This window comes from Mixophyes fleayi, chromosome 6 (genome assembly GCF_038048845.1).
Source record: "Mixophyes fleayi isolate aMixFle1 chromosome 6, aMixFle1.hap1, whole genome shotgun sequence".
In the NCBI taxonomy this organism is placed as follows: domain Eukaryota; kingdom Metazoa; phylum Chordata; class Amphibia; order Anura; family Limnodynastidae; genus Mixophyes; species Mixophyes fleayi.
The window spans coordinates 197,761,897-197,789,655 of NC_134407.1; the positions used below are offsets into that span (position 1 = coordinate 197,761,897).

A 27,759-nucleotide genomic window follows, 5' to 3' on the forward strand; every position below is an offset into this window, starting at 1 on the left:
ATCATAGTGTAATAAATAAAGATAATGATAAATAAGATAGCAGGATGCTGTATTGTTATGCAAGTGATCTAAGTTGTCCTAGAGGTCTATATTGTACTTTACACATACTCATGCCTAGCTGTATATATATATATATATATATATAGATAGTGTATTAAGATATATAGTGTATATTGCATGACTCAGAGCAGTCTCTCTCCACGCTCCAGCAGCCAGCTGTCAGTATTACACACGTATCCTGCCTTGTACAGTCTGGCAGGGAAGGAGTTACCCGGATCCGCCCCGCCCGCTCAGTGTATGCTGCCAGTGGTTCAGGCCGGACGGGGCAGTGTGAGCTGTGTGTCCCGCTGGCAGAGAGCTGGGGTCTGGGCTGTGATCGGGAGAAGAGCGGGGCTGGCAGGTAGGACAAAGCACATGGGGTGGGGGTGGCAGGGACACCCGCAGAGGGCTGACACGGGTCACTGGTTGGTAATATATCAGCATGGACAATGTACATGTGGTTCCTATACAGCCTGTCCCCAGGTCTCCTATGTATTTCTGATATGAATTTCACTACAGAATACTCTCAATTCTGATTTTATTTGCTAGGATCATTTATCTGGAAAAAGTGGTGTCAAGTTCATTAAGGTCTCCTCTTGCCTGATACTGTTATGTGTAGGTTAGTGGTGTCAGGAGGATGCTCTGCTTCTATTCTGTTCTGTACTAAATTAAGTATTGACCTTTTTTGTCTCCACTATGTAGTTATAAAGTCATATTTTAGAATGAATCAGTGTCTTACCTATACATTGTCCAGTTTCAAGATCACAGACTTACACCAAGCTCTCCCATAGTTCCCCACTGTCCCTGATATTCAAGGATTTTCAAAGATTTATCTATTTTTCTTGTATTGATCAATTGCACTATAATTTTTTTTTGTTAGATGTAGTTCTTAACATCTATCCCTACTAATTTTTTTAGGCTTTATAAGTTAATATTTGTTGAAAAAGAGATGCAAATTAATATTTTTGCAACTAGTATGTCCTGCTGATTTATGGACACTGTATATCTATGCACTACATAAATAAACTGGATCACATATAAAGAACTGTGATTATGTATTTAACTAAAATGAAGCTTGCGTAAGACCCAGTGGATATAATTGTTCCCATAGGTGTATCAAGTGTCTCATGTGTTTTTATAAGCACACAGCTTTCTACCTCTGGACTAGGGCCCTATACAGTTATGTATATAATGTTATAGTTTGTCAATAGACTATGCAGCTGTCACTAAGAAAATAGCATCCACAGCACAGGGTCCTCCAGATTATTATTTTCAGTCTATCTGATTAAGATACTCTTGTTTTATTCACTACATCTAAAATCCTGCTCTATATCTTGGCACTATATTTAAAAAAAAAATAAGATTAGTAGTGAGGCGACTAATGTCTTGTCATTTAGTTTTTGTAAAACAAAGTTATTCTTTTGTCAGGGTCTTCTGCCTTCTCCTCCCCCATCCCTGTCAGTTATCTCACATTGGTTTTGTAGTAAGATGCTTCTGGGATGAAGCCAGAGAAACACAAACATGTGATAGCCACATGGGAAGGAAACCGCAGATCCTGCTGCAAAGAGTGATTTCACAATCAGAGGCTGAAAGTCGACACGGTCTTGCACACTGACTTGTTCAGTGCATTATACTGTCATCATATCCTTCACCTCCAGTACCCATGAAATGATCCGACAATCACAATACTAATGAGTTGTTGTTCACAGATTTACTTAGTGTGTTTTAGACCTAGGGGGGAATTTTCAGCCTCCCTTAACACCGTTCCATTTTCTCATGGAAACTAGATGAAAAACACATACAAATAAATTATACTGTTTCAAGGGTTTTCCACTTTGCATAACCCCTTCTTAATTATTCCAGCCCACCATATAGAGCAAAATAGGCAACATGAAGTGTTATGGACGGATTTCATCATCATCATCATCATCTTCATCATCATTTATTTATATAGCGCCACTGATTCCGCAGCGCTGTACAGAGATCTCATTTACATCGGTCCCTGCCCCATTGGAGCTTACAGTCTAAATTCCCTAACATATACACAGAGAGAGAGAGAGAGAGAGAGAGAGAGAGAGAGAGAGAGAGAGAGAGAGAGACTAGGGTCAATTTTTGATAGCAGCCAATTAACCTACTAGCATGTTTTTGGAGTGTGGGAGGAAACCGGAGCACCGGAGGAAATCCACACAAACACGGGGAGAATATACAAACTCCATGGGAATTGAACTCATGACCCCAGCGCTGTGAGGCAGAAGTGCTAACCACTGAGCCACCATGCTGTTCCTACTGCGGAGAGAGATGAGATAACTAAGAAGCATATAGACATCCCAAATACAGGCAGGTGTGCTTCCATGTGTAGCAGCCTATCGAGAATGCCACCATTTTTAAATAACGTTGTATGTAAAAGAGTCAGGGATTAACCGTTCACCTCACTTAAATCTCCAATATTGGCAAAAGCCCAAAAGTGCAACCCCCCCCATCCCCCTCAATAAAAAATGGTGTCATTTATATAAAGTTGGACGAGTTATACAACTTTAGAGCTGTCAGTGCCTAATCTGAGGTTATTTATTTGGAATTTGTCATGTATAGGGTATGCAGACAAGCAAGATGCTGTACTGCCTCAGGAGAGTGAGGACTTGAGAACAGACGATGAGCAGTCTGCACAGCCCCAGTTGTATAAACATAATATAAGTCATGGTAGTTAATAAATGAAACAATTGATCCTGTGCTGATGCCCCCTTGGCATCCATGGCCAGGGGCATATGCCACATTGCCCTAGTTATGGCTCTGGCCTGGAATTCCAAGTCCTTTAATGTGGCTTTTTGGAACATCTGTAATAAGTACCAGTATTGTATATTCTCAATGCCTAGTGTGACTTTTAAATTCAGTACAGTTGACAGAGTATACAATAGATCTATATCCAGTACTAAACAGTTCTCTTATTTGCATGCAAAGTATAGGACTTCCAGCCTTGGTACGTTCCTGACTTTCAAAGTATAAGATTTACAGTTTCCCAGTTAATTCATTTACGCTGATCAATATCCAACAATCACTTAAAAATGAAATCTCCTCTGACTTCCAGTGTGTGCGTGTGTGTGTACGTGTACGTGTGTGTGTGTGTACGCGTATGTGTGTATAAAGAGTGAAACTAGTTGTAGCCACTGGGCTGCAGCAGAGCAGTCAGACCAGATGGTAAGGTTTATCAGGTTGGGCAACAGCTTCTAAGCGTATATAAGGCAGGCTCGGTCTATTAAATGTACAAACCGTAAATACTTTAAGTTCATGTACTATTTAATTGGAAGACACAATATTGTGTTATTTGTGAAAAAAATTGACAATAAATCAAGTTTACAAGTGTAGTATTTAAAATACTCAGTGCTAATACCTTTTATCATTACACTTATACCTTTCAGTTAAACTTGATAACCTTTTTATCAAAAATAACGACACGGACACAAGATATAATTTTGGCAAAAGGGCATATTTTATTTAGTGGGAAATTTTATTTAAAACTCTGATGGCGACGAGAGCGAAGCAGTCAGCTACCAACCAATCTTTAAACCAATACAGCGTAAGGTGAATCTCAATACCGCTGTCCCAAGACTTTACGAATCCCAAGTCTTTACCATTGGCCGGTACTAAACTTGACGTCATCGCGACTGGCCCCTTCTGGACTCACATTGGGGCCTATTTATCAAAGATCTCTCCCCTCTAATTTAGAGGTAAATCCCCGAAAACAGCAGTTTTCGGGGACTTGCCACTAAATTAATATGTATTATTGCAGCATCGCAGCAGATATCTCAGATATTTGCTGCTTTGCTTCTCTCATCGGTTTACTGAGCACTCCCCATAACAGTGTATGGGAAGTGCTCAGTAACGCTATGTATCAATGACTGATACTTAGTTTTCAATCATGGTAATGTACGCCATCTGAAGCTGGCGCCATCTGAAGCTGGCGTACATTACCATAATTGAAAAGTTTCACTGAAAACAGCGCTGCTCTGACGAGCAGGGCTGCACAGCGCATGTGTGGAGGGATCATGTGACCCCTCCACACTTGCCTCAGGTTCCGTCAGACAGGGATCTCTGTGCGCATGCCCGAGTTTACTGGTCGGCGCATGCGCACAGGGATTGAAAGAGGGTCGAGCAGCACCGCAGAGGGAGGAGAAGAGAAGACTTCAGTGACAGGTAAGTGTTAATCTTCACAGGAGCAGCCGTTTTTCGGAACGGCTGTTCCTGTGTTGATTTTTTAATACATATGAGAAACTTTTCAATCCGCATCTATGCGATGAGGATTGAAAAGTTTCATTCATATTATGCGGTCATTGGTAAATAGACCCCATTGTGCGGTACGACAGGGTATCCTCCGCCCCAGAGGACCAAGAGTCAGGTTACTGCAAAAGGGGCAGTGACGTGCGGCCAATTCAACGGTAGCACCTTCGATTAGTTGCTGACTGCATTGCTCTTCTACCCACTGCTCCTTGTCTTGAGACAAGAAATTAACTTGAAATATCACCAAACCTATGCAGGGAGGGTGGGACGTATCTGAAATCCAGGAACCCAGAGAGCCAGCCCACCAATCCAAGTCAATTTATCACCTCCTGCAAAACCACTCCCTACAAAGTGATTGGCTGACTGCAAAAAATCTTTAACCCCTAATGGTCAGTGCTTTAGAAGTATAACACAATATTTTATTTGCCCTCAGCTAATGGCTTCACTTAAACAACTCTTTGCAAAATCCAGTATAGGGCTCTATTCTCTACAATATTTTATTTTTTCGTTTAGGTCTACCTGAAACATTAATAGTTTGGCCACTGAGCGGCATTGGAGTTTAGCTGCTATTTTACATGAATAGAAGGGGCAATACTATAATTGACAATCATTAATAAATAGGAATATAAATAAAGTTCTCGGTATAGTCTAACTTATGTCTGTTTAGTGAATGTTTGTTTTTTAGAAACCGCTGCACAAATTAACCACTCATTTACCCTATGTTTTTCATTATTGTGCTTTAACATGTAACAATTATCTACTTATTGGAGACTACAACATGACAATATTGCACCTGTTTTTAGAGTTGTTTTTCTTTTTAATTAATTACAAATAAAAAAAAGACCATAATGGATACATAAGTATTTACTCCTTTTGCGAAGATTTGCTTTTTTTCATCCATTGATTGGATCCCGTCCTATGTACTATTAAAATATTTGAATTTATTTTAAAAATAAACACACCTGTCTATGGGAGGTTCACAGTTGGTAGTTGCCAATTAGTTAACTTATTTCAGTATATAATCTCCAGATAATTTCTGTTATGGAAAATTTTAACTTCACTTCTTGCGACCAGTTTTTATGCATTCATGAAGATGAAAAGAAGTACTGAAAAGAGTGAGGAAACTGATGTTTCCTTCGGCCTATGATTGTTCTGCAGCAGTAATGTGGGACAGGATATGGATTTGGCAATTGTTGACCAGTCCCTACTTATCCTGTGCTTTAGGCATAGTGGTTCGTTATTTTTAAGTAGAAGACATGTCTTGCTTTAGATTGTGGTAGGGCTGCAGTTTCTCTTTATGCCAGAAAAAATAGAAATAGGTGTTTATTTTCCAGATTATAGAAAAACGGTGTCCTTTAAGGTGCTCACATCTGTAATATGGTTAAAGGCCAACTCCCTACTCCAAATAAAATGTTGCTTAAATTCCCCTCCCTAGTTGTACCATAGGGGTTTCTTCTGTGTGAATTCACAAACTGAGCAGACATAAGAGAGTATGTAGCTAAATTAGCCACAAACTGACACCTCGTTTCCACTCTCCATACTTTGACAATTTTCCAGGTTCGGAGGCTTGGAGAATACACTGAGCTTGGGGGGAGTATTGGGTCAGCTCAGCGGTCACAATGGAGAGGCTACAAAATGGGAAAGAAGACTTTAAGATGTTTGGAAAGAGTAATCCTTTAATGAGGTCAATGTTGATTTCATGCAGCTTGATTCTAGACCTTCATGATCATAATCATCAACTATTTATATAGCGCCACTAATTCCGCAGCGCTGTACAGAGAACTCGCTCACATCAGTCCCTGCCCCATTGGAGCTTACAGTCTAAATTCTTTAACATACACAGACTAAGGTCAATTTGATAGCAACCAATTCACCTACTAGTATGTTTTTGGAGTGTGGGAGGAAACCGGAGCACCCGGAGGAAACCCACGCAAACACGGGGAGAAGATACAAACTCCTCACAGATAAGGCCATGGTCGGGAATTGAACTCATGACCTCAGTGCTGTGAGGCAGAAGTGCTAACCACTAAGCCTGATGTCCACAAATCAAGTACAAGTACTATAGACAGTGTACATCTCATGAGTTCTATAAGCCCACCTGGAGTCACAGAATAGTGATTTGGGTTTGGGACCTTAACATACCATTCCATTATCACTAAATAATAATTTATAGTTTCTGATACAGATGGACCCTCCCACTCTTAGCTGTACTTTTAGACAATGTGTGATTTTGTGACCAAATACCAACAAATGGACCTCCTGTTATCAAAGAATTATCAGTAAGAAGTCAAAGCTGACTTGAAAGTTGACCAGTGCTGGTATAATTCTATACAGGTACTATCCCTCTTAGTTAAAAAAGAACCCTGGGAAGTCACCTCCATTTAGAACTTGTTAAATGCTTGGAAACGTGCACTACGAAATAAGTGGTAACAAACTATAAAGTTTTTCTTTTCCCGGTGGCACACAATGTGGATCATGTTCTTGAAGGTCACTGTGACCTTCATTCAGCTCATGGGAAGTACTGTGATCTATAGCAAGGGGTTTGTGTGTGAAAAATCATGCTCAACACTTTACTTACATATTGAGAAACACGAATACAGAGGAGAGACTATGCCACACTAGTGAATACATTTTTGTATGTTATTATTTAATATATTTATGAAGAGACTTTACAATCTCCTAATGTTCTTTATTATTCTATATCAGGAGATTAGTATAATTTAGTGAACAGGAGGGTGCAACCATCAGTGTAGATAGCAGTACTAATTAGGAAAAAGGGAAAGAAAAGATGCCGATTGAACCTTGGTGCACTCTTAAAGTCCCAAAATTATGTGACAAGTTAATTATTGAGATCAAAGTATGAATGCTAAAACTTGACTTTTATTAGGAATTAGGAGGCCGGGGGCCGGTGGGAGGACCGAGGCCTGGACCCGCCGGGGCGCCCGGATTGGTCTTGGTCTGATAAATGGACACATCCTGGGGGGTCAGTGCTAAATGCACACATCCTGGGGGGTCAGCGCTAAATGCACGCATCCGGGGGGGGGGGGGGGGGGGGGGTCATAATTCTTACTGGCATCAAAGTCAGCATGTATGTATAATCAGTGAAGATGGGTCCCTAACAATGCCATTATGAAGTACTAATTAGCGAAGATATGGTAATAACATTTGTCCCAAATAATTAATATGGTCATTTTAATATGTATCTGTGTAAATTTGTGATTGGTTGTTTGGAGCTAAAATCATATGCCTATGATGTCCGGGCCAACGAATAGGTCATTTTTAAGAATTCCCCACTGAATTGTGTGAGCAGTGGAAGTCATAAAAGGCCGTCATAATAACCCATTAGCATACACACCGCTCGCTTCTAGCTACCTCACAGGATAGGAAAGCTAAAAAAGCCACTGTTATAAAATTTGTCATGTTCTTAGAGGCCAAAGAAATGATCCATCTTTCTGCATCCTCCACAACACATAGGAACTTGTGTAAGTTATCCTATATCTGTATTTCTCCTTTTTATGTTTTGTAAGAAATTCTTGCATTATTTTTTTTTACTATGTGTAATTTTGTTTATAAATCTATATACATTAAGCATTGTGAGTATTTTCTCATATTAAGCCACATTTAATAAGGTTCTGTCTCTGTATTCTTAATGAATTCATGTGCTATTTAAGCTTGGTCATGTATAGCTCTACATAACTTAATAAGTTTAATTATAGTGGGGCATAAATTGTAATGGTATTCTGAGTATGGGGGAGTAATCTAAGTCTTTCTTACGGTGTAGTCTGTGAAACCAAATGCTGGTGGTGCAATTTTAGAATTAATAATAAGCGTGTGATATTAAAAGGGGATTTTAATCATTGCTAGACAGTCCAGGTGGGTTTGTTGCCATTAACCATTTGTCACGCAGGCTCAGGTGAGTGTGCTTTGCGACAATAAGTGTGTATTTGTTTCAGTGTATATACCTTACATATTTGTCTGTCAGTCTACTGCTTCATTATTTCAGTGTGTGTGTGTGTGTGTGTGTGTGTGTGTCTATTTTTTAAAATTTAGAATATGTGTGGTCGTATTAGGAATAATATACCCACTGCAGTAAACTATTCATTATTCCATGGCCTGCATCCTAAATAAAATAAGTTACATTTTCTCTTCTATGGTACTAAAGAAAAATCTGCTTCAGTCCTGAAAAAAAAAATAAGATAACATTTGCTTGAATAGAGAAATCAAAAGTATGACAAATGATAGGGACAACCTGAACAATTAAAAAATATGACAGTCAAACAGATAATTCTGGAAGGGATAGAATGTTGGTATCATGTTTTACCCTTCTGTTTGCCTTAGGGTACTCCTCGTGTTCCATAAATTGTTGATTCTTTTCCCTATGTGTATTGTATGGTTCTATGTATTATTGTAACTCTTTTGTCTGACTCTGTAGTTATTATAGTTAGTAATTATTGGTCATTATTTTTATATATTTTTATTACATACTTTTTCCCCTCCTGGTTGATTCAATAAAAAATAAATGATGGGGATACCTAAGGTGCAAAATTGGCACCCAATCTGTGATTTGATTGATATCTACTTCATCAATCTTGTGGGATTTCCTTCTCTTGGAAACTTCCAATTTTGTAAAAAAAAAAAAAAAGTGATTAAACTATCTGAAATGCTTTCTCTTTACAGTGAAGTGTGAGAAGTTCCCCTCACAGAGCTCCGAGCTGCAAACAATATAGTTAGTCTGCAAGCCAATTTGGAGATGAAGTGTGGACTGGGAATGCCCTCTCTTAGGCTGCCTGCATGGAAGAGTGTTGCATTCTAGGGGCATGAGTTAGTACCATGCGCTGCAGTGTCCCCTTGTAAGATATTATATATATATATATATATATATATATATATATATATATATATATATATATATATATATGGACAAAGGTAGTGGTTTGCCACAGGCTTCTATAAGAGTTGCACTTTTGTACAGTAATGCACCTAAGTTTTCGAGATGCAGGTGGAGGACATGTGTGTAACAAAATAGTAGTAAATAGTCTGCTTTAACTTACATATGTTGAAGTAGTTTAAAAACAGATTTTTCCACAGCTAGCAGCAGGCTGACAGGGTGTGTCTGCACTGAGGCTAATCAAACAGAACACCTGCAGGGATCTCCTTTTTAAGGCAAGGTGGGAGTGTCACCTGTAAATCAAGCTAGGGCTGTGGGAGGAGTGTAAAGTATTTAAGCATGTCCTTTTCTTTTTTTTTTAGGTGTTGCTGACATTAGACAGTGACCAGTGTCTAGGGAGCTGATCTCTGTTATTTTAGTGTTCGGGTCACAAGGAAAGTGTGTGCAAACTTTTTCCTGGCAATAAAAAGCAAGGTAACAGCTAGAAGGTGTTCGTGTGTGCATCACCTGAAGTGTGCCCATGTCACATACACACACCTCATGTATTATTGGCTGGTATCCACTTTATACTGATCCATGGATTACTTGCCATTTGATTTCTGCTAAGTTTCACCAACACAGATTTCTAGCAGTGGAAGTAAGTCCCCTGTTTACAGAGTGGGCAGGGTATGCTGGGAATGTGAATTGTGCCAAGCTTCTTTGTGGCAGACAGACTAATTCCTAGATCATATCTAGCAGCAAGTGTATAAATACTGTGTATACAAACACTCTCGAGTGCAAAGGAACTCTGTTGTTTAAGTTTTCATACTTTCACTCAGCTACTTATGTTGCTTCTTTGAAAATGTGTTTTTTTTTTTAATGGTTATGCATTATGATTAGGTTAGCTCAAAAGGGTTATGCCCATGCACCGAGTGATAAGTGACTGGCACTAGGATTGGGTTATGGGGCAAGGGGCATAAGTAGACATTTCTACTGAGCCATGACTAAAACCATGACTTGCAGTGTTATTGTTACTATGCAGTAGTTATGAAGTGCCTTTTACATAGCTATGTTTGTAATGAGGTAGATAGATATGATATACTAACCAATAGAAAAGGGCAAAGAATATATTATTAACCCATATTAACCCAACTTTAATCCCTTAAATATTCTATCATATCAACAATATACGGCACTCAAGGTCTGTGACCAACATTTCAGTTTTATTCTAAAAAAAATATCTTCCTGTCTGTCTGTCTGTAATGTATGTGTGTGTGATATATATATATATATATATATATATATATTGTGACAAAGAGAGTGGTTTGCCACAGGCCTCCAAGAGGGGAGTTAGGTAGTCAGCTGACCATCTAAAGGGCAAGACAGTGTGACAAAATAATAGCATAAAGTGTAATTTAACTTGCATGTTTTGACATTTTTTAGAGATATCTTTTTCCACAGCTGACAGGGTGGGTCTGCAGTGAGACCAATCAAGCAGAGCACCTGAAGAGAACTCCTCCATATAGACCAGGTGGGAGTGTCACCTTTCCATCAAGCTAGGGCTGTGGGAGGAGTGTAAAGTTTTTAAGTCTGAGTGGTTCATTATGCAGTGTGACCGATGCTGAACAAGTTGGCTGGTGACTAAGGAGCTGGTTTCTGTTAATTTAGCATTAGGGTCACAAGAAAGTCTGTGGGACTTTGTGTTATGAGCTACTTTGCCATCCTGACAATAAAAGCACAAGCAAGAAGTTGTCGTGTGTATATCATCGTATATATCTTCATATAAAAATGCAAAGACAGGGCAGACAGACACTGTTTGCTATGATACAAACTAATACTGATTGCAAATGTGCGCTTAAAAAATGTAGCATGACAAGGGAACTAAACATCAGTGAAAAGCTAATGAAAGAATTATAATTTTTTTCAGTTAATTGCACTTATGGGGCAAAATAGTCTGGGTTTTTTTAATAAAATTTAGTAATGTTTTATATTTTTATTTTTCCATTACTGAGCTGCCTGCATGTGGTTGGTTCCTGACCTCATGTATCCTATAGTAAGGAGTAGGAACTCCTTACTATAGGATACATGAGGTCAGGAACCAACCACATGTAATACATGTCAGCTGATGTGATGTTATGGTGTCCTTCCAGTCTGTTTCCTTATTCTGGTCCTATGTTGCTGTTCTCAGGGAAACTTGTGGCTGCACTGCCCCCCCCCCTTCCCCATACTGAAAAAAAATATGTTACAATAAACACATCCATGGCTTTTTTTTATAAATACATTTCAATTGGACAAAATACATTTTCAAAAATGTTAATCAAAAATAAAAAGTCCACAATCGTTCCTCTGTGTTCTTGTCTCTGGATCCATCTCTCCTCACTGCTTCAATAGTTGGGGTCCACAAGACTCTGTCCTAGTCCCACTGCTTTGATCTGTCTATAGCACTTCTCTTGGAAAACGGACAAGTTTGGTTGGGCTTCAGTAGCACCTTTGTACATGTGACATTCAAATGTACCTTAACCAGCTCACCCACCATACGTGTTGGGCCATGTTACTGATTGTCCTCTTTGATGTCATTTTGCCATCTCAAACTCAATCTTTCAAAACTGACCTATTATTCTTCCCACCAGTCAGATGACACTACTAACCTGACTGTCTCTAGTCCCGTTAAAAACATGAAGACAAACCTTACACAAGTTCGCTTGACTTGGAATTGTCCTTTGTTTCCCACATTCAATCTGTCTCCAAATCACGTCCCTTATATCTGAGAAACGTCTCTAGAATACGCACAGAAGACGCTGCAAAAAGTTTAATTCATGCGCTCTCCTGTATTGACTATCGCAGTTGCCTCCTTACTGGTCTTCTCCTAACCAGACTTTCATACCTACACTCTTTTGATTGCAGTTGTAGACTAATCTTTCCCACAAAGTGTTGTTTTACAGCTGCCCAGTCAGTCCCTACATTGGTTGTCTGTACTTTGCTGGCTCAAATATAAACTATTTATACCAACATATAAAGCCATTTACAAAACTGCACCAACATAGATCTCTTTCCTTGTCTCAAAATATCTCCCAACTCAACTCCTCTGCTCTGGCCAAGATCTGCATCTCTCATCCAGACTCAGTATATGTTATCATTCCAGGTTACAGGATTTTATCAGGGCCGCACTCACTCAAGAACTTCCTCCCTCGTACAACAAGACTTTCCGCTAAACACAAGTCTTCAGGCAAGCTTATCAGATTGTTAGAGAACCTTCTTAACCACCCTAAAATCTGCCTGATTAACACCCCTCTACACAGTTCACACAAAACATATTTTAGCATCCCTCTGACCCCCAAACCAACATTGCTGTGTGACTGGACCTTCTACATTCCAACTGGACCAATATCCAATTTGTGGCTCTTAACCTCATGTATCACACTCCTCTTTCCCTGTAGACCGTAAGGTGCCAGCAGAGCCTTCTTACCTCCTTGAGGGAGATTCAGTTGGCCGCAAAGTGCAGACGTACATTACCACACTGCCGGTCTTTACGCTAAGGTATCGCGATCATTTATTTTTCTCGCGACTTATAGAGGTGCGCTGAATTGAATCTCCCCCTTTGTATGTATGTTGTTGTTTTATCATTGTGTTTGTTCTCCACTGTACAGCATTGCAGAGCTTGCTGGTGCTGTAGAAATAAATGCTGTTAATAATTGTATATAGTTAAACACTCAAAGTTGTGTTCTTTGTTTATTTTGGCGATGGTGTATTTGCCTCGGTGCCATTACGTAACACTTCAATATCAGTGTTTGTTTGTATAATAGATAACATTGTGTAACGGGGACAGAGCAGATGTATGTGACATTATCAGATGCGGGTAAACCTTGTTCTACTGATGCAGTAAAGTTTCTTATCTCATCTAATGAGACTTACAGACTTCGGCAACACAATTTAGAGTTATTTATTCTAGTGTTGCGGTTAAAATAGGAACCATCTATACTAAATATGTAATGAGACTGGAAGTCCCCCATCGTCCAGTCCTTCAGGGGGTTATCTCCCGTGTCCAGGGCCGGATTAAGGGAATGGAGGCCCCTGGGCTAAGGGGGCCTCCATTCCCCCGTGACGCCCCCAATGTGAGCCGCCCCCCGTCAGGCCCCCCAAGCACTTACCTATCAGTGCAGTCCTCCTTCCGCGGCGCGCTGTAAGCTCCTTAGTGAGGAGATCTTGCGACAGTGAACTCTCGCGAGATCTCCTCAGTATGTAGATTACTGAGCGCCGGGGACGGATGACTGCACTGACAGTGCTCAGCAGCATTGATCGGGCTGGGGACGCCCCCGCCCCAATCAATAATGCTGCTGAGGACTTTGAAGGGCCCCCTGGATGCCCGAGGCCCCTGGGCTATAGCCCAGTTAGTCCTCGGGTTTTTCCGGCCCTGCCCGTGTCTGGTATATAGCTTCAATGGAGTATTTTACAAGCATCCTTAGAGATCGAATTACTAAATTCCACAAAGTATGGGAACCCTGGTATACTTTCCACCAATCCACGCCTCCTGGAACTCAGTGAATCTTTACTCTTTTCTCTTCTTTTCCGTAGCCGGAAAAGAAGAGAAAAGTCCCCCCCATCCCACTAAAGAACAACAGGTATCTGATGTCTGGGACCCCTGTTGTTCAGAGCTACGGAGGGCCCTTTAACAAGACAAGTCTCTAAGCGCTAGCTTATAAGTATACCCTCCCCCAAAATTTAAACTAGTAGTCAAAACCTAGTCACCTATAACGTTGTGAATATTTTAGTTACGTAGCAGATAAACAAGGAGCACACTGGACAGAACACCAATACCGTGGTTAACAAATGGTCAAAGTTACAAAATAAGTTGCATTATTCAGTTACAAAAAAAATAGTATATCATTATAACATATAGATACAAAAGTCTATATATTTTATAGTGTGTTATTTTTGTGTGCTCAGTCCTTAACCGTTCATGTACGTCATAGTTGCCTACTTTCCTGGAATGTCCCTGAGACTCCCGAATTTCTGGGAGTCCTCCCGGACTCCCGTGAGAGCAGTCAAACCTCCCGGTTCCTGGCCGACCATTAGTTTAGTGGTGGGGCTTATGAAGCGACTTGCGGGCCATGGTTTCTCAGCCCCCTGCTGTAATTGGCTAAAAACTGTTTGATGTAATTTAGGGGGCGGGGCAAATGATACGATTCCCAGAGCAGCTTAGTGATTACTGACCGGTGTGGAAGAAGTAGACATCCTTTAATTGTCACCCTTATAATATACACCTTTACAACTGCCATATTCAGGCGTTATATTATAATATCATAGTGTTCCAAAGACAATGCAGACTTCGCCACTGGTCGTGAGTGCTAAACAATCAAATGAAAGGATTATCGGTACTTTGGAACGACTATCGTTCATCGTTTAAGTGTACACACTAATGCAATATTGGCCCGAACAGTCGTTTATCGCTCGATTGATGCAATGCAATAGTCTGCTGAACCTGTAATGTGTATCCAGCCTTAAAATTCAGCTGTCAACCATATCATATTGTCTCCCAATTCCATACATCATTGGTAAAGCCTAACTTCATTGTATAGAAAACTTGAAAGATACACCTCAATTCCTGTCTTAATAAATTCTGCCAGGTCACTCCTGCTGGCTAGTCGTTCCCATTCATTGATCATATATGTCAGGGTGGCTAGATAATGATTAATTTGAACAAAATATTTGGCCAACGACTGATCAGTTTTACCATTATCAATAGCTCTAAAGAGAGCAGTGTGATGACTGACCATTATGTTATTGATTCATAGATTGTTCTCCCAATATACATTAGGTTATGTTGCATTTTTTTTTTTTTTTTAATGAGTATTTTAAAAAAATAAACACAATCTTTTTAGCCTTTTTCTAATCGAATACTCCGATAATCAGACCTCTGGCTGCAATTAGCAACTTATCTATAGCATCCAGGTTTTGGTGTAGGCAACCACTTACTGGAAGGGGGTTTGTAACAATGACTATGATCAGTCTTGATTGATAACATTCTTTTTTGGTTTTGTTTAAACGTTCTTTCTTTAACGAGGATTATACAAGTACTGCAAACAGGTAGTCGTCATTGCCAAGAAAGAGAATACAGACCTCACATTTTCTTTATGTAAATAAAAACTGAGGGCTAGATTTACTAAACTGCAGGTTTGGAAAAGTGGAGATGTTGCCTATAGCAACCAATCAGATTTTAGCTTTCATTTATTTAGTGCATTCTGCAAAATGACAGCTAGAATCTGATTGGTTGCTATAGGCAACATCTCCACTTTTTCAAACCTGTGGTTTAGTAAATATACCCCTGGGTGTGTGATAAGTATATGGTTTAAAGACCAACATGGGGGTTGTAATCAAATGCTGACTCCATTGCTAACACTAAGTTGAGAGGGAGGGATTGCTTGGTAGTGTGACACGATCGTGTAATACAGTTCTATTTTTGTGTATGGATAGTATTACATTTTACCTTGGCCGGGCAAGCAATATTCTATGCATATTAATGAATGCAGATATGCACTAACTGTTTCTTTATAGTAGAGTAGGCAAATATATCTATAACACAGCTTATCCCCATAGTTGAAATGATCAAATGAGTTTGTTGGTCACGGCAAACCCTGGCTCTGTCCTACCACTTTACCAGGGCTCTCCTATAAGGTTTGTAATAAACCGATAATAACATTTAACAGGAGACACTGAAAATAAAATAAAGTTTTTGCTCTTCAGTAGTCAGAAATACATTTCAGTTCATCCCAGTAGCCAAACTATTGGTCAATAACAGCTGTGTCACGTAAGGCTCAGATTATTCATAATGTGATTTGGTAATTTAGGTGCTTCCAAGAACACCCACAAACCCTTTAAGTTACACAGCAATTACCATCCATTAAACACCACAGTGTTCACCCCAGCACCTATTTCCTGGGGGCTCCACCCGGCTATTTTTACTTGCCACCCGGCTCTTGGAGCCCAACAGAGTCTGATTATAATATAAAATCCCATTGTTTATTCTGGTTTAAAGGGCACTATGTGAGCACTACAGCCAGCAGTGTGTGTTAGACCACTGACCACCAGTCTGACCAGTCCTGTGCAGATCTTCATTACTGAAAATAGGGACATTTTCACAGCCAAAGCTTTAAAACCTGGGGATGTCTCTGGAAATTCGTGACAGTTGGTAACTCTGAATATAGATCTTTAACAATCATCATCATCATCACTATTTATTTATATAGCGCCACTAATTCCGCAGCATTGTTCAGAGAACTCACTCACATCAGTCCCTGCCCCACTGGGGCTTACAGTCTAAATTCCCTAACACACACACAGACAGACACACATAGGCATACAGACAGACAGACACAGACTAGGGTCAATTTGTTAGCAGCCAATTAACCTACTAGTATGTTTTTGGAGTGTGGGAGGAAACCGGAGCACCCGGAGGAAACCCACACAAACACGGAGGAGAACATACAAACTCCACACAGATAAGGCCATGTTCGGGAATTTAACTCATGACCCCAGTGCTGTGAGGCAGAAGTGATAACCACTAGGTCAGTATTTGACAGCATTAAATCCCAAACACACATTAGTGCACCTTAATGTGCAATATGCAGGTAGATCATTGTAATTGTTCAGGTCCAATGGACCCATTGCATTTAATTTTCGTGACCCATATATTCATCCTGTAACAAAATATTATCCTTACCCCCTGGGCTCTATTGATACCTGTGATCCCAGAAACTTGGCACAATGACAATTCTTACCACGACATTGGGTAGACCTAATAAATAAGCCCTTCAGAGTATAGTCCTACCCTGGTGTTTGTGTACACTGCTGGCGTAGTTTACGTTTCAAAATTACAGGCTTGCAACTTTAGTTGAGGTTTGTTTAGACCTGATAATAGTAATAATATAAAATATGAAATCATTAGTAACAATAATAACAGTAATTAGTAATAATAATAAAGAAATAACTATTTGTATTTGCAAAAACGTGAACAGTTTGCATAAGGTGATGCTAGTGTTACATCCTGTATAATAGTGTTGATAAGGCCTTAACCAAAAGTGGGTGGGGTTTTATGGTAATGCCATTATTTGTGGGTGAAGTTGGGGTGGAATGGTGCAGGGCTTATTTTGTCCTGATTCCGGGAGTCTAAATGTTGGTAGGTATGTATGGTAGTCCCAGGTAAACATATATAAGGTACTCATGACATATGCTATTTGCCCTCAGTCCAGATGTCGAATGTACGTACGGTAACACTAAGTATCCATGAAGTATGTTTGTTTATTTAATGTGTATGGTTTTAAATGGTTGGTCTGACAGCCCTATGTGATACATGTATATGAATTCTATCCCATGTTATAATACAATGCTAGCTTGGTTACTTCACTTGTAGTTTTTGCACCCTCCCTCTACTGCTCACTTGTTTTCCAGCACCGTCCTCTCAATGTTGGACTTTCGGTGCTCTGGACTGAACCTTGGTGATACTGTACAATATTAAGCATATTCATAAGATGAATACACAAGACAGATGATCCCTTTGTGACGTGCTTTGACGTGATTCTGCTTTTGCCGCAGGAGGTTTGAAGCTCAGCAGATGATGGACTTGGTGCCATGTCTTTGGGACGGCTTCTTCGTCGTGCTTCCTCCAAGGCCTCCGACCTCCTGACCCTAGGCTCTGGGGGAGGAACAACCTCCATATTGGATGGAGAGATCATCTTCTCTAAAAACAATGTGTGTGTGCACCCCCCAGAGCTGCTGCAGAACGTTGCACCGCATCATCCAGGTGAGAACAGTGGGCAGACGTGAGTAAGTCTATAGCGGGTTAAGGCCTCGGAATATATTGCATATGGACACACACAGTCTTAATGCTGAGCGCGTAAGCTCTGAAGAACACTGTAGTTCAGAGCGTTCTACATGTCACTTGCTTGCCGACACCCTTGCAAGATAATTCTTCTGTAAATATAAGAAATCATGTGAAATCCTACCTATTTCTTTTCATTTTTAAGTACAATAAATGTCACATATTACCCCTATTGCATATACTTATATTACTGCTCTTATGACACATTAAACCCTTAATGCATAAAGTGTTATTACACTATGTGCAACTTAGTTCAGTAGCGCAAAAATGCTACAGCGCGCTTGTTGGGAATCTTTGTTTTAAGGCAATTTGGTTGATTAAAAAGAGTGAACCCCTTCAGGATAATGTGGGATTATCCAAAAATACAGACTTTAGCGGTTTAACTATCCCTAATTTCTAGGGACAGTCCCAGACTTTAAGAGGGGGATTCAATTGTAAAAATAATCCGCGCAAGGTGCCTCCGGGTCGGCAGTGAGACACCTCTCACGGATTATTTTTTTACAGAAGTAACGCTCAATTTTGCTCACACACCATAGAGGTGCGCACAAAAATGAGCGTTACTTTTTACCGTATTAACGGTAAATATGCGTGACCAATTGAATCTGCCCCTAAGACTTGTCTTTAAAAATATGTCCATACATTTCACTACTACCAACTGCAAAGTACGTTTCCTCTTATTTGGAATATGGAATTAAATCCTGACCATCTGTTCTTATTCTCTGAGCTTTATAAGTTAATATTTGATGAAGAGGAGTATTTGCAGTGCAAACAAGGAAAGTTAAGTGTCAACATGTCTTAATGGAAATTGTTGCACCAAGGTTTGCCAAGATGATATATCTGCCTGTGACGTGTTTAGATGCTCATGGGGAAAATGTTACAAGAAATTAGTTATTAAATGTCGGGAACTATGGAAATACCCAGCGTGTTGCAGGATAGTTACTGATCAACTCTAGTGGGTGTCTGTAGTGTGTACATGTTTTGTGAGAATGATCTAGGTCAGTGGCTCTCCAGGTGTTGTGAAACTACAAGTCCCAGCATACCTTGCCAGCTATCGTCTGGCTATCAGCTGGCAAAGCATGCTGGGGCTTGTAGTTTCACAACACCTGGAGAGCCACAGGTTGGCTAGGCAGGACCTAGATGGTGATAGGCTGAAAATAAAGTCAATGTATTAATATCAATGTCATTTGTTCAGGATACCTGTGTGTGTACATGGAGAAAGATGAGTCTCTGGGTACCACCCTGATTTTGGCTTGGGTCCCCAACTCTCGTATCCAGCGGCAAGATGAGGAAGCTCTGCGTTATATCACCCCCGAGAGTTCCCCAGTCCGGAAAACCCAACGTAAAAGAAACCGACACCCTGCAAATACCGTCCCTTCCACGTGTCTAAAACAGTCTGTGCCTAACAAGGAGAACGCAGGGGACACCCCAAGACGGACAGAAGCCAGCTCTCCCGCAGAGCAGAATCCCTTCAGTGACCCCGCGGAGGGGGGCGTTGTAGAGCAGGGGGAGGATGAGCGGTCTCTGGATATATCTTCTGATGAAGTCAGCAAAGACAGTACTCTGGACTCTGATTCTGATGCCTTCTCCTCCCCGTTTTGCATGTCGCCTATAAGTGAAGCCCTGGGAGAGAGCAGTAGCTCTGTGTTTTTGGAGAACGAGATGAGGTGAGTTACCGTAACTTGACCTACGTGTAAATCTAGACAATGCAATGAGATGATCAAGAGAAGAAAACAAAATAGGACATGTTGTGAACGCCATTGGGTCAAATCTGTCCTTAATGAAGTCAGTGCTTAACAAATTTTAAAAAATGTAGACATTATCCTAAGGACCTTCTATAAATAATTGGACATCCATAATCTATAATGCATGTAAAGGGCAACTAAATACATTCCTGACCATATTAAAACTCCTCACACATTAACAACAGCTTTATATATACAAATCTCCAAATTGCAACCCCTATCGGTTTCATTTGTACCAGCTATAGTTCTGCTCTTTGCATAACTGGTGTATTTTGAGAAATGTCTGAACTAGGATGGGAGTTACAGACTTGTTTTCTTTGTCTGTATCTGGTGACCTTAATAAGCCGCCCAGGAGCAGCTCAGGATTATTCATGTCGTGCAAGATTCCATTCTACTTATACTTGTTTTATGCTGCTTTAAATACATTCCATACTTTGTGGTGCTCTCAAATACCAAATGTGGGGGATTTTCTCAGAAGAACGCTACACATAACTGTCTGGTACCTGAGATCACCTTGCTCCAGCTTGTAGAATCACAAGATCGCCCTCATTTTTATTTGGACTTGCCCTTCTTTAATAACTGTTTAGTGTGAGCTCCTCCTCCCTGTGCTGTGGAACTGCTGATGGAGGAGTAAGTTACACCATCTTGGGTACACTCCCCATAACACCCCACACCTCAGCACCATGACATTGCTCCAGTTGGCTAAAGCAATACCATGCGAAGATCTCCGTTCTGGCACTGGGAAATCCTCATAGTTTTCCTTGTGGAGGCCTAATTTGATCAAGGATCTGACAGCACAGCAGAGAAATGTCCCACCAAATGGTTACTAAAGAGCGGGAAGTCCAATTTAACACAATTTTTGGAAAGTGGTTTTGTCCTTGAAATTACACTAAAGTCGATGTTCCGTTGGAACTGTTGATACCAGAAAAAAGCCATGTTTAATGTTGCAGCTACCTGCACTTTTTGTTTTTCTCTGTTTTGAGGCATTTAAGTATTGACCCATTTTTATAATGGCCACCGTATGCGAAACAGTCTTTCCCTTTCACTTCCTGCGCCTCCAGCACGTGTCCGACTGTCCCTGATTGGTTGCCCTCATTATTAAGGAGGGACAGTACCAACAGCACCCCAGTTTAAAATAGGACTTCTGAACTTTACTGCTGATGGAGGGTTTCTGACTTAGACAGATCATTTTGTTGTGAGCTTTGTCCTCCGATCCAGACCTCACTTTACTCTGTAGGGAGGAAGCTCGTTTTTGAGCTATGAGGCTAATTCATTGTAGAAGATTAAATTAAGTGTCTAGTGGGACAGTCATGTTGATTGAAAGGTTGTGAAGGACCTAAGAAAAGAAGTCCTTGTGTGGACTAGTGGTGAGTTTAATCTATAGGTACTGCCTCGATTCGTAAGAGGAACCCTGCCTCAATACATTTAGGGTGGGGCATGAGCTTGGTACCTCTGGAGAAGACCTGATAAGTAATACTTGGCAACAATATGCTAAACCATTTGCATGAAAAAGACTTGTGTCAGTCCAGAGGATAGTCTGTTATTTCTAGGAGGGAAAGCAGTGTAGGTAACTAACGTTGGCGTGCCACTATATGGAATGCCAAAGTCTGTTACCTACACACTGCCAGTGGGTGTGAGTGATTGTCTTGATGATTTTGTAGGTCAGAAAGCCAAGACGGAGGCCATCAAGAGTCAACTTCAGGGAAGTCTGTTTGAGGCCTACCCATAGTTTAAGAGGTTTATGTATATGACAGCCTGGGGGTATATTTACTAAACTGCGGGTTTAAAAAAGTGGGGATGTTGCCTATAGCAACCAATCAGATTCCAACTGTCATTTTGTAGAATGTACTAAATAAATGATAACTAGAATCTGATTGGTTGCTATAGGCAACATCTCCACTTTTTCAAACCCGCAGTTTAGTAAATATACCCTCAGGAGTCTATTGATAATTACTGGATTATAGCAATGTGACTTTTCTGGTCCCACCTGGTCCCCATGGTTTGTCAATGAAATTCTTTAGACTCTGTCGTTTACCTGCCCATATAATTTTGGTTAAATGGTGAATTCTTCATTATGTGATTGACATTCAGTTGGAACCTGTGAATCAGTCCAATACCAGGTTAAATTCCAATCCCTGGTACCATAAACTCAAGACGGGAAAAGTGAGATTGAGGAGAGACGGGAGCATGTGGGCGGGAGGAAAGTGAAATAATAGTGATAATTAGGGAGAAAATAGTTTGTATTTCATAGGAAGGTTAACTTATGTAATTGTGTTACGAATAATCTTTGAGAAAGAATTCCACATTAACGACGTGAACTCCAGGGGGTAAATTTAATAAGCTGAGGGTTTGAAAAAGTGGAGATGTTGCCTTTAGAAACCAATCAGATTCTAGTTATCATTTATTTAGTACATTCTACAAAATAACAGCTTGTATAAGAAAAAACACAAACGCAGCTGTGAAAGGGAATGTGTGAACCCCAATTTGCAGAAGCAGAAATAAATAATATTGTGAAACAAAACAAACAGCGCTCAAATTGACCAAGCTTTATATAATGAGATACTAACACAATGATTGTTAATAAAATTTAGCGAAAAAACACATTTTATTAATATAAAAAAACCTCAACAATAGGGTTTGCTGTAATTATCACAATAATGATTGCTTAAAAGTCTTGATAAATGTTCTGAATCAGACTTAAACACAATTGTGGTAATAATAGATCCTTTATCACATAGTAGGTCACAACGTCCTGCTGATTAGTGACTCATTTCACTGAACACCAGACAATAGCTGATGATATGGAACCAAAATGTACTTGGCCTTTTTTAAGATTCCGTGATTAATGGGTTTTAATCATATGTCAAATCCTCACTTTAGACCTTATGAACAGTATTTCTTTTGGGCACGACCAAAATCAGTGTATTCAGAAACCGAGACGATAGAAAGTCCGTAACAGATATTGAGAAACAGTGGCTCTGGCATAATGACCTTGCGATAGGTCTACAGAAAATTTTATTCTCTCGAGATGGAATAAACATGCAAAGCGCAATGTGATAAACACAGTTGAAGTAATAATAAATTCTTTAAGTCTGATTCAGAACATTTATTAAGACTTTTAAGCAATCGTTATTGTGATAATTACAGCAAACCCTATTGTTTATTTTTTTATATTAATAAAATGTGTGTTTTTTTTACTAAATTTTATTAGCAATCATTGTGTTGGTCTCATTATATAAAGCTTGGTCAATTTCAGTGCTATTTATTATTTTTCACAATATTATATATTTCACCTTGCATTATGACTGTGCAATAAAGTGTTGCTTTTTAACAATATCGACTGTCCCCTTCCACCCGGAACAGGGGCGGCTTGTCCCCTTCCACCCGGAACAGGGGCGGCTTGTCCCCTTCCACCCTTAACAGAGGCGGCTTGTCCCCTTCCACCCGGAACAGGGGCGGCTTGTCCCTATCACCCGGAACAGGGGCGGCTTGTCCCCTACCACCCGGAACAGGGGCGGCTTGTCCCCTACCACCCGGAACAGGGGCGGCTTGTCCCCTACCACCCGGAACAGGGGCGGCTTGTCCCCTTCCACCCGGAACAGGGGCGGCTTGTCCCCTTCCACCCGGAACAGGGGCGGCTTGTCCCCTTCCACCCGGAACAGGGGCGGCTTGTCCCCTTCCACCCGGAACAGGGGCAAGCCCCCCGGGCTGTATTGTATTTTCCACTGGAGTATTATTAAGCTGCTTATTATTGAATTGGAAGCGCACAATTTATAATGTACTCGTCATAATATATTACGGAAGAATACTTAAGAACTAAGGGCCTGATTCATTAAGGAACTTAAATTTAAAAGTTTCTTATTTCAGTCTCCTGGACAAAACCATGTTACAATGCAAGGGGTGAAAATTAGTTTCTGTTTTGCACAGAAGTTAAATACTGACTTTTTTTTCATGTAGCACACAAATATCAACTTTAAATTTCAGTGTACAAATAGTCAGTATTTAACTTATGTGCAAAATAGAATACTAATTTTCACCCCTTGCATTGTAACATGGTTTTGTCCAGGAGACTGTAATAAGAAACTTCTTAATTTAAGTTCCTTAATAAATCAGGCCTTAAATTATTAATCATAATGATATTTGAAGTGCAATCTGAAGAAACAGTATTCAGAAATTTTAGTTCATCAATGTTAAATGATTCAGGGTGGTCACTATCCATTTGGGAGTAAAGGAATGGCACTAGGATCACAGTCCTCTGCATTCGTTTTAGATATTCCCAGTAAACCACAGGGCACCAGTGCCAGCTTTTGTGTTTTGCCATGTCCAGAGGAGTTGTTCTGGACTGTATTCTGAGAAGGGGGCATCTTCTGCGTCTGACTTTGGGGCAAATGTATCAAGCTGCGAGTTTCCGGTGGATTTGAAAAAGTGGAGATGTTGCCTATAGCAACCAATCAGATTCTAGCTATCATTTATTTAGTACATTCTACAAAATGACAACAAGAATCTGATTCGTTGCTATAGGCAACATCTCCACCTTTTCAAACCCACAGTTTAGTAAATATACCCCCCAGTGTACATCAGATTCAGGCATGTTTTAAAATGTGATTTATAAAAACAGGGCTGTAAAACTTGCTGTCTTGTTTGAAGCATAATACATACAAAAATACCATGCATAATAAATTGAAACCCTCTATACAGTCTTGTATTTGCCACAAGAGGGAGCCGTGCGCACTATTAATTTTTCTCTCGAGCAGTATAATCGGACACGCTGAATGTTTTAGATAACATTTTGCATAAGACCTGCTATACAACTATTAAACTATGTAAGGGAAAAACATGTTTGGTAAAATGTTGTTTCTTTTTACATGGTCGTGTTTTTATGTATGTTAAAGGTAATACATATCTGACAAGTTTTATTCTGTGGCACTGCAGATAGGAGATGTCCAGAGATATCGCTTTTTGGGTTACTGAGGATCTGCAAGTTATTCCACGTGTGTCAATATTAAAGTTTGACTTGATATTCAACAAAAGAAGCACAAGTTATTTTAAGACTAGATAGCCACGTTAACATGACTTAACCAGAGTGTCAACTGAGGACCCAGACACAGTCAGCCTTGATCATCGCAGTCCTTGATGTTATTACGAGGCCCATAGAGAGCATCCATCCAGATGGCAACTGTGATAGTTAGATTCTGTAAGAATAGTTCTCCTCCTCCTCCTCCTCTTATAATTCTAGTCATGGCCAACAAGGCAAATTGGAATAGCTGTAACTACTCTCGTGGTCTTCCTTCCCAGGACACTCTCTCCATGGAGCACCTATCCCACCATTCTGCTCTTGTATATCACTCACCTGTCAGGTTACATTTATTATAATATATAACACATGGTATCCTATAATGAAAAATTTGGCCACGCCCCTGATCTGCCCAGTTGCACCCCTGTTAGACAGCGACGACAAATCAAGTGATAGTCCTTTTATCCATAAACGCAAAGTGATGTCAACAACTGCTAATTTTATGAATTTTATATGAGAATTAGCATGTTCCGCCACCACTGCCCACAGCTCCGGTAGGCTGGGATGGCCAATATTGCCTCCGTTTGGGATGTCCTTTGACCTTCCCCTGGCAACTACTACCATTGCAAAAATTGAACCACACCTTAAAGTTGCCACCAACCCTAATATTAACGAAGCTTACAAAAGATGATGGAGAATGGGGCATTACATGCTAGTACCAGTACCTATCATCCTAAGAAACTATACAAAATCCCAATTATGTTGAGAAACAGATTTACACAAACCTCTCTCATTAGACTAATGGGAACATATCTCTGTGCATGTCCAAATGTTTAAATCACGCGGAGATGCTGAGAAGGTTGTTAAATAGACTGTACCTAACTCCAGCTTGACTACACAACATTCAGCCTAACCTATCAAAATGTTGTTGGCGCAACTGTAATCCGTTAGGAGACTTCATACAAGTTTTTTGGAATTGCTCAACCATCCAAACCCATTTGTTGGTTAGGGTAAAAAAAAAAAAAATGCTTACAAAGTTATTGGTACAACACTAAACCCCTCTTTAGACTTTTGCACATTTACCGGACACAAATTTTACAACCCGATAGATATTTATTGGGGCATAAATTGATAGCAATAGCTCAAAATTGGAAAAATACAACACCCCCACTACTGTCAAACTGCAGTTAAAATAGAATACAACTTTGAGATGCAAACTAGGTATAACTCTATTGCAGCCTCCTCTTCTATCATTAAAATGTTCACATGACATGAATATGTGACCGATGGAGAAGGCCCCACACCATTCAACTTAGTTGTATTTCTGCAACAACCTTAATATGTTGTGACCATGTTCAACTCAACTGTGTAACTGTTTTTGGCCTAATATTAAGCATTTGACTTGAGGGGGGAGGGGGGCAGCAAAAATAAAAGTTAAGGCTTGCTATGTTTTATCTTTATAGGAATTAAATACTTGTCAAGCTTTTAACCAGAATATAAAATAGTGTCTTTGTTTCTTGTCCTCCGTTCAGGCAAGAAGCTGACAGTCACATGGCCTGCTACGCCTCCAGCCCAGATGCCAATTCGCAGTACAGAGAGGTGAACGGGCGGGGGACCTCTGCTAGGTGGGAGGAGCAACAGAAACTTTTGGCCCTTGAGCAGACGTGTGGAGTGTTCCGAGTAGATTTGGGTCAAATGCGGTCACTGCGTCTCTTCTTCAGGTAAGGAGGAAGTGTGGTATTGAGCAGAGTATATATACCAGTTATTGTTAAAAGTAGAAGTACAGTCAGAAGGACGTACTAGCTACTAATGTTCACATGTAAAACTGTTCTTTCATTCAGATTTGTTTATTGAGATTTTAAACAAAAAGAACAGGAGGAAAAATTGGCAAATACATAACAAAACCATCACAAGTTAAAAAGATCAAAACAAAATGTATTTGCATTCTACAGGAATACATAAGAGATGTGTCAGAAATGGAAGACAGCTCGTGTTCAGGAATTGGCATTTGTGCTGAAACAACCCAAATTATACCACTATGATGGGGGCATAATTATGTGGAAAAAGTTAAGAAACAAAAGTTATAGAAACCTCTTTTACTGTTTGCAAAAGTATTGTAATGTCCACCAAAGTGGACCTTTTAAGATTGCAAGTCTTTTCTTGTAGACTTATACTTTCCAGACTGCGTGATGTATATGGTTAGACCGTTTCCTACCAATCTGTTAATGTGATATTATAAGAAACACCATATCACATATTTAGGGATGAGAACCGCTTGTCCCATCTAGTCGGCCCATGTTTTAGCCTATGGTAACCTCAAACCCTATTTGATCCTTAGTTCTTTGTAATGATATCCTTATGTCTATCCCAAGCATGTTTACATTGCTCTACTGTATTAGCCTCTACCACCTCTGATGAAAGGATATTCCACTTATCCACTACCCTTTCTGTGAAATCTCCTCAAATTTCCTCTGAACTTATTCCAGTGTCAGTGCATGTCCTCGTGTTCTAGTACTTCTCTTCCTTTCTAGAATGTTTCCCTCCTGTACCTTGTTCAAACCCCTGATATATTTGAAAGTTTCTATCATGTTCCCCTTTCCCTTCTCTGCTCCAAACTATGTTCTCTCTTCTAAATACTCTGATTATACAACTTTGCCAAAATACGGCCTTGCAAGGCGTAGTTATCTACCTAAATTGGAAATATTTAGTCAAATACTACAATAATATTTTTTTATCTTCAATACAACCCTAACCCATACACTGAGAGGCTCTAATTCCAGCAGTAATGGATCTGTATGAGGTGTGATAGAATTCATCACTTATCTGAAAGGCAGTTTCCTAGTTTCAGATAATTTCTTCACTAATCACTAACATGCAATCATAAAGACCAGCTGACCATCTACCGCAACACAATCCCAGTGCAGAAATCTGCCATGGCTGAACACATACA

General features: G+C 40.1%; 1 protein-coding gene across 2 annotated transcripts in view; it reads left to right on the forward strand.

The window, feature by feature from the left end:
- Positions 1 to 292: 292 nt before the first annotated feature.
- The window catches only part of TBC1D16 (TBC1 domain family member 16), a 63,155-nt gene continuing 35,688 nt past the window's right edge, over positions 293 to 27,759 (forward strand). Inside the window, exons 1-4 of one of the 2 annotated variants that reach the window (XM_075177946.1) lie at positions 293 to 400; positions 17,768 to 17,975; positions 19,246 to 19,717; positions 26,342 to 26,530. In XM_075177946.1, the coding sequence (XP_075034047.1) occupies positions 17,804 to 17,975; positions 19,246 to 19,717; positions 26,342 to 26,530 (833 nt within the window). In that variant the 5' untranslated portion in view covers positions 293 to 400; positions 17,768 to 17,803. Of the gene's footprint in view, positions 401 to 17,767; positions 17,976 to 19,245; positions 19,718 to 26,341; positions 26,531 to 27,759 lie in introns of those variants that run through there. The other variant, XM_075177945.1, reaches the window with a different exon arrangement.